Source organism: Onychomys torridus, chromosome 23 (genome assembly GCF_903995425.1).
Source record: "Onychomys torridus chromosome 23, mOncTor1.1, whole genome shotgun sequence".
Lineage (NCBI taxonomy): Eukaryota > Metazoa > Chordata > Mammalia > Rodentia > Cricetidae > Onychomys > Onychomys torridus.
Genome location: NC_050465.1, coordinates 3307605 through 3321692, shown reverse-complemented (window position 1 = coordinate 3321692; position 14088 = coordinate 3307605). Strand labels below are relative to the sequence as shown.

At 49.2% G+C, this 14088-nt stretch overlaps 1 protein-coding gene across 1 annotated transcript in view; it reads right to left on the bottom strand.

Annotated features, from left to right (window-relative positions):
• Positions 1 to 650: 650 nt before the first annotated feature.
• The window catches only part of Inpp5d (inositol polyphosphate-5-phosphatase D), a 111010-nt gene continuing 97572 nt past the window's right edge, over positions 651 to 14088 (bottom strand). Inside the window, exons 20-27 of the mRNA XM_036173709.1 lie at positions 13299 to 13412; positions 12027 to 12109; positions 11157 to 11244; positions 10146 to 10295; positions 9057 to 9153; positions 7006 to 7281; positions 2817 to 3411; positions 651 to 1654 (exon numbers count right to left, since the gene is read on the bottom strand). Coding sequence (XP_036029602.1) covers positions 1652 to 1654; positions 2817 to 3411; positions 7006 to 7281; positions 9057 to 9153; positions 10146 to 10295; positions 11157 to 11244; positions 12027 to 12109; positions 13299 to 13412 — 1406 coding nt within the window. The 3' untranslated portion in view covers positions 651 to 1651. The remainder of the gene's footprint in view (positions 1655 to 2816; positions 3412 to 7005; positions 7282 to 9056; positions 9154 to 10145; positions 10296 to 11156; positions 11245 to 12026; positions 12110 to 13298; positions 13413 to 14088) is intronic.

Below are 14088 nucleotides of genomic sequence, written 5' to 3'. Positions count from 1 at the left end.
CCTAACCTGTGAACTCATGTCCTAGGGATGGTTTTTATGGGTCTATTGTCCCTGAAACAATCAACATGGTCAAAAGTGAAGAACTTGTGGGCTGTTGGTCAGCCAGCATCAGAGGATACTTGTGGAAGTTGGGTGGCTGCAAGACATTTGGAGTCTCATCCAGCTTTATGCATGAAAGCAGTTATATTATCTACCCTTGTTCATGTCCATGCCTAACTCCAGACTGTCTCCATGGTGAGGATACTATTTTCTGGCCCTCAGGAACGCTCAGCTGCCTCCTCCTGTTCCAAAGTCTCACTGCAGTAGTTACAGCACAGGGAAGAATTATGACCCTGGGTATCAGGAAGATGCCATACAGTCAGGAACCTAGTTAGAAAGGTACAATTTATTGGTCACACAGACTGGGAAACATAGGGGATATACCTGCTTTCCTGCACACTCTGGATCTGGTTTCCTACATTAATCCTGATACATCAAAAAGCAAGACAAAAGCTGGGTGGGGGTGGCGCATGCCTTTAATCCCAGCACTTGGGAGGCAGAGGCAGGCGGATCTCTGTGAGTTTCGAGGCCAGCCTGGTCTACAAAGCGAGTTCCAGGGAAGGCACAAAGCTACACAGAGAAACCCTGTCTCGAAAAATCGAGAAAAAAAAAAAAAAAGACACAGGGCAAGCCACACAACTATTTTGAGAGCCTGGGACCAAGCAAGGCTCACCTTCCCTGACAGCAGGCTGGAGAGCTCAGCCATGGGGGATAGTGGTAGGATTCTTCTTCAGTACACCAGAAATGCCGGCAGGGGGAGGGGGGGAGAGGACATGGGGGTGTGCTTGGCCTAACCCAGGGTATGGTGGTAGCTGCCCACCTATAGCGACACAGGGAGTACTGGGCCATAGGTTCAGCAGGGGCCTGACATGGCCGGCTTAGGTTGAGGTTAGATCTCTTCATTGGCGAGCTGGAGCTGATCTCTGACTCCCCCAGACTGAAAACACAACAGAAACCAGGCAGATCCAGGCTGTAACAGAACCCCAGCCTTAGCTAAAGCAGCTTGCATCTCTGAACTTGGACAGGGCCGGACTCCTTGTACCCTCAGTTAGTTATGCAGATTCTTCAGGTCACTGCAGTGGAGCCTGGCTAGCTCTAGGTTTTGCTGGCTTTTTTAATGCTTTGTTTAAACTTCTCAGGACCTACCATTTGGGATTGGTGGGTCAGGGCCCAGGGTTCAGGTTGACTGAAACCTCAGCTTGGAGGCCAGTCAGACAAATGTTCATAAAGCACTTAACACAGCACATGGCACCTGACCATTATTATTATTAATATTATTATTATTTATATCTTCACCCTCAGACGAGTGTCTCAGTTCCTTTCTTTAAAAAGGATGACCAGAAGAAGGCACTGGAGTCCAAGTTCTGAGACCTGGGTGTGGCTGTCTGTTGTCCATATAGTTAAGTGTTTTCCAGCCAGCTTCAGCATCTGCTGCCCAGTGTTGCAGCCAGCACACTCTTTGGACCACAGAGAAGCGAGGCCCTTTTCTTAAAAATACACAGCCTTGGACTTGAAGCTGGATAAGAGGAGCTAGCAGGAGGCCCTGGGAGAGGCTTTGGCCTGCTCTGTGCTGTTCCTCCAGGCTCCCATCTCCAGCAGCTCACCAAGGACTTCACTGTAGGATGAGAAGAGAATGGTTATCAGGGCCTTGCTATCTCCAGCCACATTTGACCCCTAGTGCTGTGAGCTAGATCAGGCTGACATGAAAGTGCACTGTCCTAAGTGTCTTATATGCTAATTCATAGGTTCTATGCATAGACTATATATGAAACAGATACATGTTATATACATGAAACATGAGTAATAACTGTAAAAATGATAACATAAAGTAATAGCATATGGCATAATCTATTTCTCCCCATAAATCTATATAGCAGATACCATTAATATCCTCTTTTGACAGACTAAGAAGGCACAGAGCTGGGCAGAGACTTGGGATTTAAATCCGACACAGAACTGCAGTACAGCATTTGTCTGGTGTGGAAGGCCCTGAGTTTGACCCTCAATACTGCAATAAAATACAATAATGGGCCAGGTGTGTTGGTGAAAATCTTTTATCCCAGCATTTGGGAGGCAGATCTTCGAGTTTGAGGCCAGCCAGGTCTACAGAGCAAGTTCCAGGACAGACAGGACTACACAGAGAAACCTTGTCTCAAAAACAAAAAACAAAAACAAAATAATAATAATACAATAACAGAACAGCAAGCAGTGTGGTTCTAGAGTCTGTTCATTTCTCTTGTGGTACTGGGGATTCAGCAGAAGGCTTCATGGAGGTTTCGTTTGTTTCTACCACTGAGCTTAGCTCCCAGACTGCTGATGTTAGTTGTTCTTTTTTTGTTTTTTTGTTTTTTTTTTGAGACAGGGTTTCTCTGTGTAGCTTTGGAGTCTGTCCCAGAACTCACTCTGTAGACCAGGCTGGCCTTGAACTCACAGAGATCCTCCTGCCTCTGCCTCCCGAGCGCTGGGATTAAAGGCGTGCGCCATCACCACCCCACAATGTTGGTTGTTCTTAAGACAGTGTCTTAAGTATAGCCCAGGCTGACCTTCAACACCCAGGCCTCCTGCCTTAAACTTTCAGAATGCTGGGATTAGATGGTGTACTACCATGTCCAGTCTCAACTGCGGTTTTGTTTTTTAAAGTGTCAGTTTTGCTCTAGAATAAATATAGTCTATTAGAAGGGGATATTCTGCCTGAAGTCTAAAATACCTGGAATGTTTTGAGTGCATATAGTAATTAAAGATACTAAAACTGAAATATATAGGGCCAACAAACACACCTGCATGGCAGTCCTGCCAAGCAGCCCCTCCTCATGGCGGTGCTTGCCATGGTGGGGAAGCTCTGTGTTGTCACGGTAGTCTCGGCCTTTGGAGTGCTGCAGCTGCAAGACCGCAGGGCTCTTGACTGGCAGGGGCGGCCGTGGAGCTGGGATGGGAGTCGTCTGTTGGCTCATTTCGGACCTGGAAGGCTTGATAGGCCTCTTGGCTGGCACCGGGGCTTGGGAACTGGCTGAGGCCTTGGGTTTCCCTTGGTTCTTGTCCCCGCTGGGCACCCGTCCGTCAGCAGAGTTGGAACATGTAAAGGAGCGCATCCGGGGTGTGGGGCCAAAGACAGGCACGGGGACCTGTTTGCTTGTCCCCTTGACACCTTCCACCTCTTGGGCTTTGGGGAGCAGGATGCTGGGTGGTGAGATTCCTGGGTCTGGACAGGGTGGGGGCTCCTTCCGCAGCATCTTGGGGGATTCCTGCTCTTTCCTGGCCACCATCTTAGGGAAGGAACTCACAGACCCGTACAGCGGGTTCTCGAACATCTCTGGCTTCGTCAGCTGCAAGTCCTCCTGTAACAGAGCTTCCACTTTCCCCAGGTCAGCAGGTCTGGAACCACAGGGTAGAGGAGAGTAGGAGAGGAAACAAGTTTAGAAGTCAGGACCTGGGGAGTAGATGCTTCTGCTTCGGGGCTTTCATTTAGGGGAGATATAAATGTTCTGAAACTAAATACAGTAGTGGTGGTATAACATGTAATACACCAACTGACACCAAATCGTTCATTTTCCAGAGGATAATTTTACATAAACTTCACCTTGAGATATATATTATATATCATTATTATACATACATATATATACATATACATATATATGTGTGTATATATATACATATATATGTATATATGTATATGTATATATATATGTGTGTATATATATATATAAAATGCAGGGTCTCACTATGTATCCTTGGCTGATGTAGAGATCCACCTGCCTCCCTGTCTGCCGAGTATTGGGATTAAAGGCATTCACCACCATGTCAGGCTAAAGGTAGTGTCCCAGACAGCCTCATGGTCCTCCTGCCTCCCACCTCTTCAGCATATCTTACCTGTCTGTGTCACCACAACTGGTGACACTTTTTAAAATAAGTACATAAACAGGAGACAGTGGAGCTGGGCAGCGGTGGCGCACACCTTTAATCTCAGCACTTGGGAGACAGAGGCAGGCAGATTTCCATGAGTCTAACACATCCAGAGCTACATAATAGAGAGATCCTGTCTGTGAGAGAGAGAGAGAAAGAGAGAGAGAGAGAGAGAGAGAGAGAGAGAGAGAGAGAGAGAGAGAGGATGGTACTATGACATTCCAAGTTTCTTCATGTTCTCAGAGGCAACCTTAATTCTGTTTAAACCATAGCATCCATGAGCAAGTGGGTTACCCCTGGAGATTTTGTAGAAAGGGTAACATGTAGGAAGCCACCATGTATGTGTGAGACACTGTTGTAACAGCAGAGCTGACATGCCCCACAAATCAAACCCCAGGCCCAAGGGCCAATAGTCACATTATTCTTCCCAGGGCCATAAAGCTTTCTCTCTAGAAGGCTCTGGGAAGCACGGTTTCTGTGACAATCTCAGTTGTCAACTTGATGAGGTCCACAATGACCTGCGAGACAGCCTCTGGGAGATTATCTTGATTAGATAATTATGTGGGAAGACTTGCCCACTGTGGGCAGTACTATTTCAAAGGACAGCTTGTAGGGGACAATTCTCTTCTTCCACTACATCAGTTCCTGGGACTGAACTCAGATTGTCAGGCTTGGTGGCAAGCACCTTTATCCACTGAGACAACTCAGCAGCCTACCTTTTACTTTTTGGAAAAACTGGAAGTCACTACATATCCAGAAGGGTTGAGACCTTGACAGATGCCAAAAGCCATCCTTGCTCTGACCCTCTTTTGAACCTGTCCAGACCCTCTAAGACCTCTATTGTGGGTAGGTCTCAGGGTCTCAGATGAAGCAGAAGGCTGGATAGAAAGTGAAAACACAAGGCCAGGGGCAGAGAGACGGCTCAGTGGCTAAGAGTACTTGCTCCTCTTCCAGAAGACCCAGGTTTAATTCCCAGCATCTGCATAGTGGTTCACAACTGTATGTAACTGCAGTTCTTGGATATCCAATGTCCTCTTCCGGCCTCTGAGGGCACTGCATGTGATAGATAGAAGCAGGCAAAACACCCATACACTGTGTGTGTGTGTGTGTGTGTGTGTGTGTGTGTGTGTGTGTGTGTGTATTTAATTAAGGAAAAAACCCACAAGGCTTGGCACCTGACTATCCATTCAGCTGTAGACATTGGGGGGGGGGGGAGCAGAGGACAGAGCCAATGAGATGGAGCTTAGAAAGTGTTCCCTACAGCAAGGTGCTCAGAGTGCTTCTGCCTTCCTTAGGGGGAGGTTAGGAAAAAACAGATTAAAGAGTTTTAGTCTCCTGGTAATGGAGAACCAAGCCCTTATCCAGAGGACAGAGTCTGTTCTCATGCAGAAGACTCCAGATGCCAGCCAGGGTCCCAGCAGAGGCTTGTTTCTTATCATCCAGCCTTGACCTTGGATGGGAGTCAACCTTGCTTGCCAGGATTGAAGTGTTTTCCAGGAGATGGGTCTTAAATCCTGATTGGGGCAGCCCTGGGCTCCCTGGGATGTGTGGCCATTGCCCCTAAGTCCTGCAGGAGTGTGTGTGGGGGGACCTTGAAGTACCAGTGATGCCTCATTGCCTTTATTCAGGCTGAGCTGGGTACCTGGAGCAGCAGGTATGGGGGCTTCAAGGTTTTGTGTCTAATTTTCTCTTTGGTGAGAGGCGAGCTTAGACCCTCATCCTATGGGCCCTGAAGGATGCCTACCCCTGTGCTGTCACCCAGGGCTGGAAGGAACATGGTCCCACCAAGCTCACAGTGTGAATCATGAAGTGACCTCTGCCTTGGGAACCTGAGGATTACATGGACTTCCGTTTTCTTTGTGGCTGTTTCTAGCTTTGCTTCCTGGGGTCACTGGAGAGATTGCCTTTGTCAGTTGAGCACTTCAGTACCTACTGGATGGAGACCTTGGTCCTTTTCTCCAGGGAGAGATACTGAGGCTAGCTCTAGACCTGGCTAGGTTCAGGGGCCTGTGACCCTGCCCCTTTCAGCTAGTTTAAGCAACAGCTAAGGCACAGGAGTATCAGTGCCTCTCCAGAGGAATCCCCGGGCAGGCCTGGCATGGGCATTTGACTTGGAGGGGTTGTGGGCGGGGGAAACCACACCGTGGATGATGCCCCAGCATTGGCTCCTGATTACTGTAAGTTAGCTCCGCTACGGAACTGAAGTCCTGAGGAGGCAAGAAAAGAAAACAGGACTCAGGAAAGAGTCTGCACGTGAGAGCCTGTGGCATCACAGAGTGCTTTAGACAGCTGTGAGGGGACACATCTGTGTCACTGTCAACTGGGTCCGGATGTCTCTCGGCCATCTGTCATCCTGTAGGGATGAGGTCCCCACCTAGTGTCTCCCTTAGCTGCTTAGAGACTTCATCCCTGGGCTGTGTGGCTCTTCCTCCTAAAAAAGTTTTGGCCAGTCCCTCTGTAGGGCAACAGCTCTGCTTTCATCTGGATTTCTAGTCCCAATTTATTATTATTTTTAATTGCCACTAATGGGGAAATCCAGAGAGGTATATATGAGAACATGGATGCTTGTTTTTTAAGAAAAGAGAGAGATTTGGGTAGGTGAAGGCTTCTACTCAGAAATCCTCACCCCTTTCCCCCAGAGACCTCCAGGGAGTGGAGAGTGGCAAAGGACGCCACTGGTTCTAGAAATGTCTTCGTCAGTAAATGCAGGGCTTTTTTGTTTGTTCGTTTTTCGGGACAGGGTTTCTCTGTGTATACTTGGCTGGTCTGGATCTCACTCGGTAGCCCAGGCTGGCCTTGAACTCACAGAGATCCGCTTGCCTCTGCCTCTCGAGTGCTGGGATTAAAGTCATGCGCCATTATTGCCCAGCGATAGTAAATGCAGTATTTATAAGAAGATGCTCTTCTTGGCAACCCACCCACCCCTGGATTTAAAGTCAGGTTTGGACAAGCAGAAGCCAAAGTAGCCGAACCTACTACAACTCTGTCCTCCTCAGGCCGCCATCTTTGGGAGCCCCCAGGGGGTGCTTGCAAGCAGGAAAACACAATTCAGAAGAGACTAACCTTGCCTCTTGCATCCTGGGGCAGAGGCCACGGTTGGCTGTGGAGGATGAAAACTTCTTTGGAGACAGAGGTGGCTGGGAGGGGGGAGTAGGAGGACCCTCTCCCCTCCCGGGCCCCAGGGAGGAGTCCTTGGGTGGCTGGTCATAACTCCAGGCTGTGAGTTGCTGGTCTGGGGATAGGGTTGATTTCCCATGCAGGGGCTGTCCGAAGGGCCCCACACCAATGTAGTTTGGATTGATGATCTCATTGAGACTGGAGACACTACATGCAGGGACCCTGTAGGAAGATGTGGAGGCACATCTGAGGCCTCTTCCCTTCTCAGTTGGCACCAACCTGAGGAAAATGTTCCTCGGCTTCTCGACTTCTTAGTGCCTTCATTCTGGGGTAATTAATTCATTCACTCATTTATGGATGCATGCAATGCAGTAAAAAGAAAGAAGAGACCAAGGGGAGATGAGCAGGAAGGCTGGGAGCCACTAGGCAGAAGGCAGCTGGAGAAGCGCATCAAGGTTGTCTTTGTATGGAAATGAGATGAAATGCAGAAGAAAGAAAAAGAAGGATGCTCTGGGCAGTGGCAAAGGTCCATGCCAAGGTCCAAAGGTCAGGGATAGAGATTGGCCTGTGGCAAGGCTCTCCGAAGACCAGTCAGCGTGAGAGAGTAGAATGAGAACATGGCAGTGGCAGAGCTGTGTGTGTGTGTGTGTGTGTGTGTGTGTGTGTGTGTGTGTGTGTGCGCGCGCGCTCGTGTTGGGGGAGCAGGGTAAATAGTACATTTTTCAAGGCAGACTGAACAAGGCCCATGTGGGACACATGGGTTTGCACATTCTGTGTAAGACATCAGAATGGCAAGGTGAGTATGCAGTCATGGAGGTTGAGGCTAGAGGTGTTGAGGAAGGCAGCTATCTTAAAACTGGAGGAGACAGTCTAGACCTCGGTGAGGGTACTCTTGTAGTCACACACCACACTGTCTCCATGCTGGGCTCTATCTCAGGAGGACTAACAAGGCCACATTAGGAAATAGAGGTGATTCTGGTATTATGAAATGCTGTCCTTTAGTAATACAGGCTGGAACGTCCAAGCTATTCTCAAGTCAGTCCTTCCTGTTAGTCGCTGTGTTTGTAAGGTTTTTTTTTTTTTCCTTGAGACAGGTTCTCATTGCATAGCTCTGGCTATCCTGGAACCCACTGTGTAGAAACAGCTAGCCTTGAACTCACAGAGACAGGCATGCTTCTGCCCCATGAGTGCTGGAATTAAAGGCATGTGCCACTACATCTCTCTGTGTTGGTTAGTTTCAGCTGTCCTCTAAACACAATCTAGAATCACCCGGAAGAAGTCTTAATGAGGAATTATCTAGACCAGTTTGGCCTGTGGGTATGGCTATGGGACTTGTCTTCATTGTTAATTAATGAAGGAAGACCCAGCCCACTGTGGGCAGCACCATTTCCTAGGCTGGGCCCTGAACAGTGCCTGAGTGAAAAATAGCTGAGAGCAAGCAAGGGTGCACGGATTTATTCCCTGTTCTTGACTGTCGCTATAATACTTTAAGTTTCTGCCTTAACTTCTCCACAACAATGGACTGTAATGTGGGCTTGAAAGTCAAAGGAACCCTTTCATCCCCAATCGGGTATCTGTCACACAACAGAAATCGAAACTAGGCAGCCATAGATGGGGACATTTGACCGCTTATGTTTCTGGCTTCCCTGGACAGAGGGAAAGCATCTTTACCCCAGAATTATTCAGTCACCTATAATTCCTCCTTCTGGACTGCACAGCCTTCCACTTGATATAGCCTAGGTGCTCATAAAGGGCCAATTGAGCTGAACTGTTCCAACATGGGAGAGTCTCCAAGCCTTTGTCACAGTCACACTGATCTCCCCAAAGGTGGAGATTTGAACTCAGGATGTGTAACTGAAGTAGGAGAGTGGCCCCGTAGACCACAGCATCCCTTCTCCTCTGACCTTGGCTTTCCCAAGTGTCCCACTTTACCCTCTCCTGGACTTTGGCACACACAACCCAGCTAGTGGTAGTACATCTTGGCAAGTTTCACCTACCTGCCTGCAGGCTCCCATTGCCTCATGGGGTCATGGCTGGTGAGGTTCTTCAGGGACTTCATTCCACTGGACTCATCCCGCTCTGTCTTCACAAAGTCTGGAAGAGAGGGGTTCAAGAAAAATCATGTGAAGGCCAGGTCACCACAGGGGTTAGAAATGGCAATGTGGTATCCATTTGCAGGCCAAATCTGGAAAGTCAATGCAGGGAGAGGTATTTCAGGTTTCAAAATCCTTATGCTTGGTGACTGATTAATGATTCCTGTCACGGGTCCAGCAGGAAGAGAATAGATACTTGTGATTCAGTTGTGATTTCATGAAATATCTCTAACTTGTTATCTCAGCCAAGGACAAAACAGACAAACATTTCTTGTCAGATTAGAACAAATGATACATAACATCAGAGTACCTCACATGCGGATCTAATCTGTTTATGGGGCTTACAGGGACCCCCAGCTTTGTTTCTGAATTTGGCATGTGATTGCTAGGTGATGACCGCTATCTCTTCAACCCACTGTCCTGCTAGAGAAAAGCTCTCACAGGGCATAGGGGAGTTGCATGGACAGAAGCAGAGGCCCTTGGCGCACCAGAGCCTTCCTGGGCATGGGGAGCCCCACTGCCCTCTGTTGTGAGTTCTGCTCTCACTCTTTCCATAAGAGGCAAGCAACCAGTGTGCCCACCACTCCTGATTAGCCCTGGGTGAACCTTACCTTAGCCACTTCCTGAGTCTGTAACCTTCAGCCAGTCACCTAGCTTATCTATGCCTCAGTTTCCCAATCTGCCAAGTAGAGATAATCATACTTGGCTCACAGGGCTGTTGTGAGAGACAAATAAGATGCCTTTTTTGTTCTTCTCATCAAAAACCATTGTCTTACTATGTCACCCGGCTAGCCTTGAACTCATGACACTCCTGCCTCAGTCTCCTAAGTGTTGGGATTACAAGGGTGCAGCAGCATGCTGCCCTAGAGGCTTTCCGACCATGTTCTACCCTGGGGGCATGGATCACAGAACACTCAATAGCTTTGCTGAGAGAAAGCTCATGCCCGTCCCTAGCGCAGCCGCCTCTGGGAAGGCCGGAAGGGGCTGGCCTACCATAGAGCTTTTCCCTCATCTTGCCCTGGGAGGTCTGCAGCTTTATCTCCCCCCTGAAGTGTCCAGTCATCTCCCCGTGGTGGGTGAGAGGCGTGTAGATGGGAAGCTGAGTCTCTGTGGTCTCCAGATGCAGGGCAATGCAGCCTTCACCTGGGGAAAGGAGAGACAACATCAACATGAAAACCTGGGCATGAGACAGACATGGAACATGCCTGGAGATGTAGCCGCAGTGCTGGGAGACAATTCCTTGAAGTAATCAGCCAGGCAGGGATGAACTGACACACCCTTTCGATCTATGCCTTAGCAACACGGGGCAAATGTCTCTATACAGATCAATGTGGAAAGAAAAAAAAAAATCAAATCCTAGAAAATCCATCCAAGAAACAGCATTAAATGCTAATCTGATTGCTGTAGGGAAAGCTCACTTCCCGAGGTTTGAAATAGAACAAGAAATAAACAAAACCAGATGAGCAGGGAAGAGCATAGGTCAGTCTAAAATGTCTATGCAAAAAGAAGAAGTCTGAAACGAAAGGAGGACAGGCTGGAGAGCTGGCCTGGCAGCAGGGAGAGGCTGCTGCTCTGTACCTAGGTCTGCAGAGCTGGCTGGGGACACAAGAGAGGAGCAGTGGCACAAGAAGATTCAGAATCAAGTCACAGCTCAGATGATGACTGTGTGACCTAGGCAAGTCACTTGACCTCTCTGAGTCAGTTTACCTGTTTACTCATTGGGGAACAGAACCTGCCTCTTGAGGTCTTGTCATGGTACCTGCAGCTCCCCCAGCAAGGCTAAGAGGGAGGTTGCTGGCAGTTGTGCCCAGAAGTCACAAGGAACAGAGATGGTAACCCATCAGGAAAAGCTCCTCTGGCAATGAAGGGGCAGAGTAAGAGGCAGCATCATGGTGTCCCATGGGCAAGGGCAGACAGGCTTGCTTGGAAGCCTGAGTCACCACCAGTTTCACTACAGAGGCTGAGGCTAATGGATAGGTATGGTCCCTGGCCTGGGATGCTTACCGTAGGATTCGTCGCTATCAGAGGATTTAATGCTGATCAGGATGTGCTGGTCCAGTAGGTACTCGGGATCAGAGATAATAGGCTTTAGCTGCAGAGGAGGCACCAGATTAGAGCTGACAGGTAGGGACAGGTGGATGTGGGCCACCAGTCTTGATGTTAGAATACACAGGAAGGTGGAACTGAAGCTCTCCATGCCCAAGAGAGCAGATGGAGCCCCTTGCTCAGCCAAGTGAGGAGTAACTTTCTTTCCTGCCCCCCATCCTCAAACTTCTAGGTCCCTTGTCTCTGTTCTTCCTTCCCTTCTTTGCATATTCCTGGGGTCAGAGGAAGGAAACCTTCCCTTCCAGCCCCTCCAAGGTCTGCAGCTGCATATAAAGAGGGCACCATGGGACTGCTCCCCATCTGGGGAAATGTGTCTCCTTGCCAAAGACCCTCAGTTGGGCTTGAAGTATCCTGTAGCTTGCTAAGGTGTGGCTTGGTGAGTGACAGACTCCTGGATGTCAGCAGTGCCCCCAACTTCCTGCTACTAAAAATTGTTCAGAGCTATCAGGGACATAGCACAATGGTAGAGTGCTTGCCTGGTGCATGCAAAGGCTTAGATTCCCTCGCAGGTACTATAGGCACCAAGAAGGTAACAAAAACCAAAGGGGCATTCCAGGCATACCAGGGGCTGAAAACCGTTCATGAATATCGAGCTCACGTGTCCATGCTGAAAAGCGTGCCTTAAATCACTTGAGAGCAAAGTCTAAGCTGCCCCTCTGGCCTTGGTCTGGGATGGCGGTGACAATCCGGGCAGGCCTGCTGCTGCAGCTGCATGCTGGCCTCCATTGTCACGGCCCCTCCCCTAGGCACCTTCTCTTCCTGCATTACCTTCGGGAGAGTCTCTCCAAAGCGCACCACCAGCTCTCCTTCGCTTCCCTCCTCGTTTTCTCCCTCCTGACTCTTGACAAAACCTGCCAGAGAATAAGAAACCGGGTTTGCAGACCACAGAGCCAGGACCAGACAGAAAAGACGCTGAGGGTCACCTTCACTGGACCACAGAAAACTGTCTCTTTCTTCTGAAGTCTCTAGGGCCTCAGCACCATTTAGGAATCTGGTTTGCTGGGGATTCTGTTTTTGTTCAAAGGATGGTCATTTGCCAACAGTCTAATTATTTTTAGGAAAAATCAAAGAGATTCCCCCTCCTTTTTGACTTTCGTTTGCAATGTGTACCAGGCAACAAAGAAGTCATCACATCGCAGGCAAGAAGATTGGGAAACATGACAGCTCATCCCACGCCACTCAAGATAGCAACCTTTCGAATTCTAATTTAAGTCTTCTAATATGCTGTTTCCATAGAAATCTATGCAAATGTCTCGATAGTTTATTTAAAACACCCGCACAAAACCCCTCATCCCTGTTGGAACTGTTTTGACCCTGCCTGCAGAGCTGGGGCTTCAGGATGTTGTGAAGGTGGCACTATCCCCAGGAAGGGCTGGGAAGGACTGGAGAAGGGAGGTGCAGAAAGGTACGAGGGGGCAGAATCCTGGCTGGCAGGACAGCTGGGCGCTAGAGGCAAGGTCCATGCCTGTTCGCAGAATTGGTTCATACCCTTCCCCCATTATGCTAGAGGACATCCCAGGGAGAAGTAGAAAGCATGTAATTCTCTTGCGTGGAAGTCTCAGACAATATGCCTGTAGATGCATAGAAAGGATCCTTCATAAGCACAGCGGGTGCTCAACATGGCCACCTGAAACAGAACTGTCCATCCCTACCTTGCTTCCAGCCACAGTGAGCCCCACAATGGAAGTGCCATGATATGGAAAGGGCAAGGGGGCCCAGGACCACACTGGAAGGCAGCCATAACTGTTTAGGCCCTGTCTGATCTTCAGGGTTCTGGAGCTTTGCCCAGGGGTCTGTGCACTAGTGGCTGCCCCTATCTCCAGGGCTGAGGCAGTGGAAGCACAGACCACAGGGGTGTTGAAGGGGCCTCATAGTCACGGGGTAGCCTCTTAGGCACCCCACCTGTAGCCTACTTCAGTGAACCCACTGAGGCCCATCCATGAGTCCTCATCAGAGAGAGGAATTTAAAAGAGGGGTCGACCACTAATGAAAGGTACTTATGTGAAAGGGTGGCCCAAGGGTGACTGAGCAGCCACTTACTCTCTAAGCAGCTTGAGTGGAACTCCAAGTAGAACTTGGTCTGGGATTTGGTCTTCAGTGTGGCATAGCACGCAAGGAACTCAATCTGCCCTTGGCTGTCCACAGTGCCAGGACCTGGAGAGGACAGACCGGGGACCATCAGCACACTGTACCTGGAGATGGGTCCACCCACCATGCTGAGCTCCCTCTGAGGGCGTGAGGATGGGGAATGTCCAGGCAGAGGAAGAGATTTGTCTTAAAGTAAAGCTTCATGATGCACCATGCAAGCTCAGCATCCCTGACGAGGGCCACAGCCTCTCTGATCTGTCACAGGCTGGCCACGTAGGGTGCGGAGCAGAAAGAGTAAATACAGCAAGGACCCAAGGTCTAATCTCAGTTTTGCCAACAGATCTGTGTGGCCTCAGGCAACCCATCAATCTCACCTGCAGCCTCCTTACTAACTGTTTCCCTTCCTTCCCTCCCTTCTTTCTTTCCTCCCTTTCTTTGCTTGCTTGCTTGCTTGCTTGCTTGCTTCCTTCCTTCCTTTTGCTAGGTAGTCTAGGATTGTGTGGAACTCACTATATGGCCAAGGCTGGCCTCAAACTTGTGATCCTCCTGCATCAAGCACTCAACTACAAGAGTCAAAGGCATGAGCCAACACGCTCAGATTCCCCTACGAGTTCTGACAGAGTTCATACAGCCATTTAGAGGTTCACCACCCAAATCTGCTGTTTTGCGTCCACAGCTAGGAAGAGCTGCCCTTACTTCCTTGGCACAGTTATGCCCAGTCCTTACTGTGGGCTCTCGGACT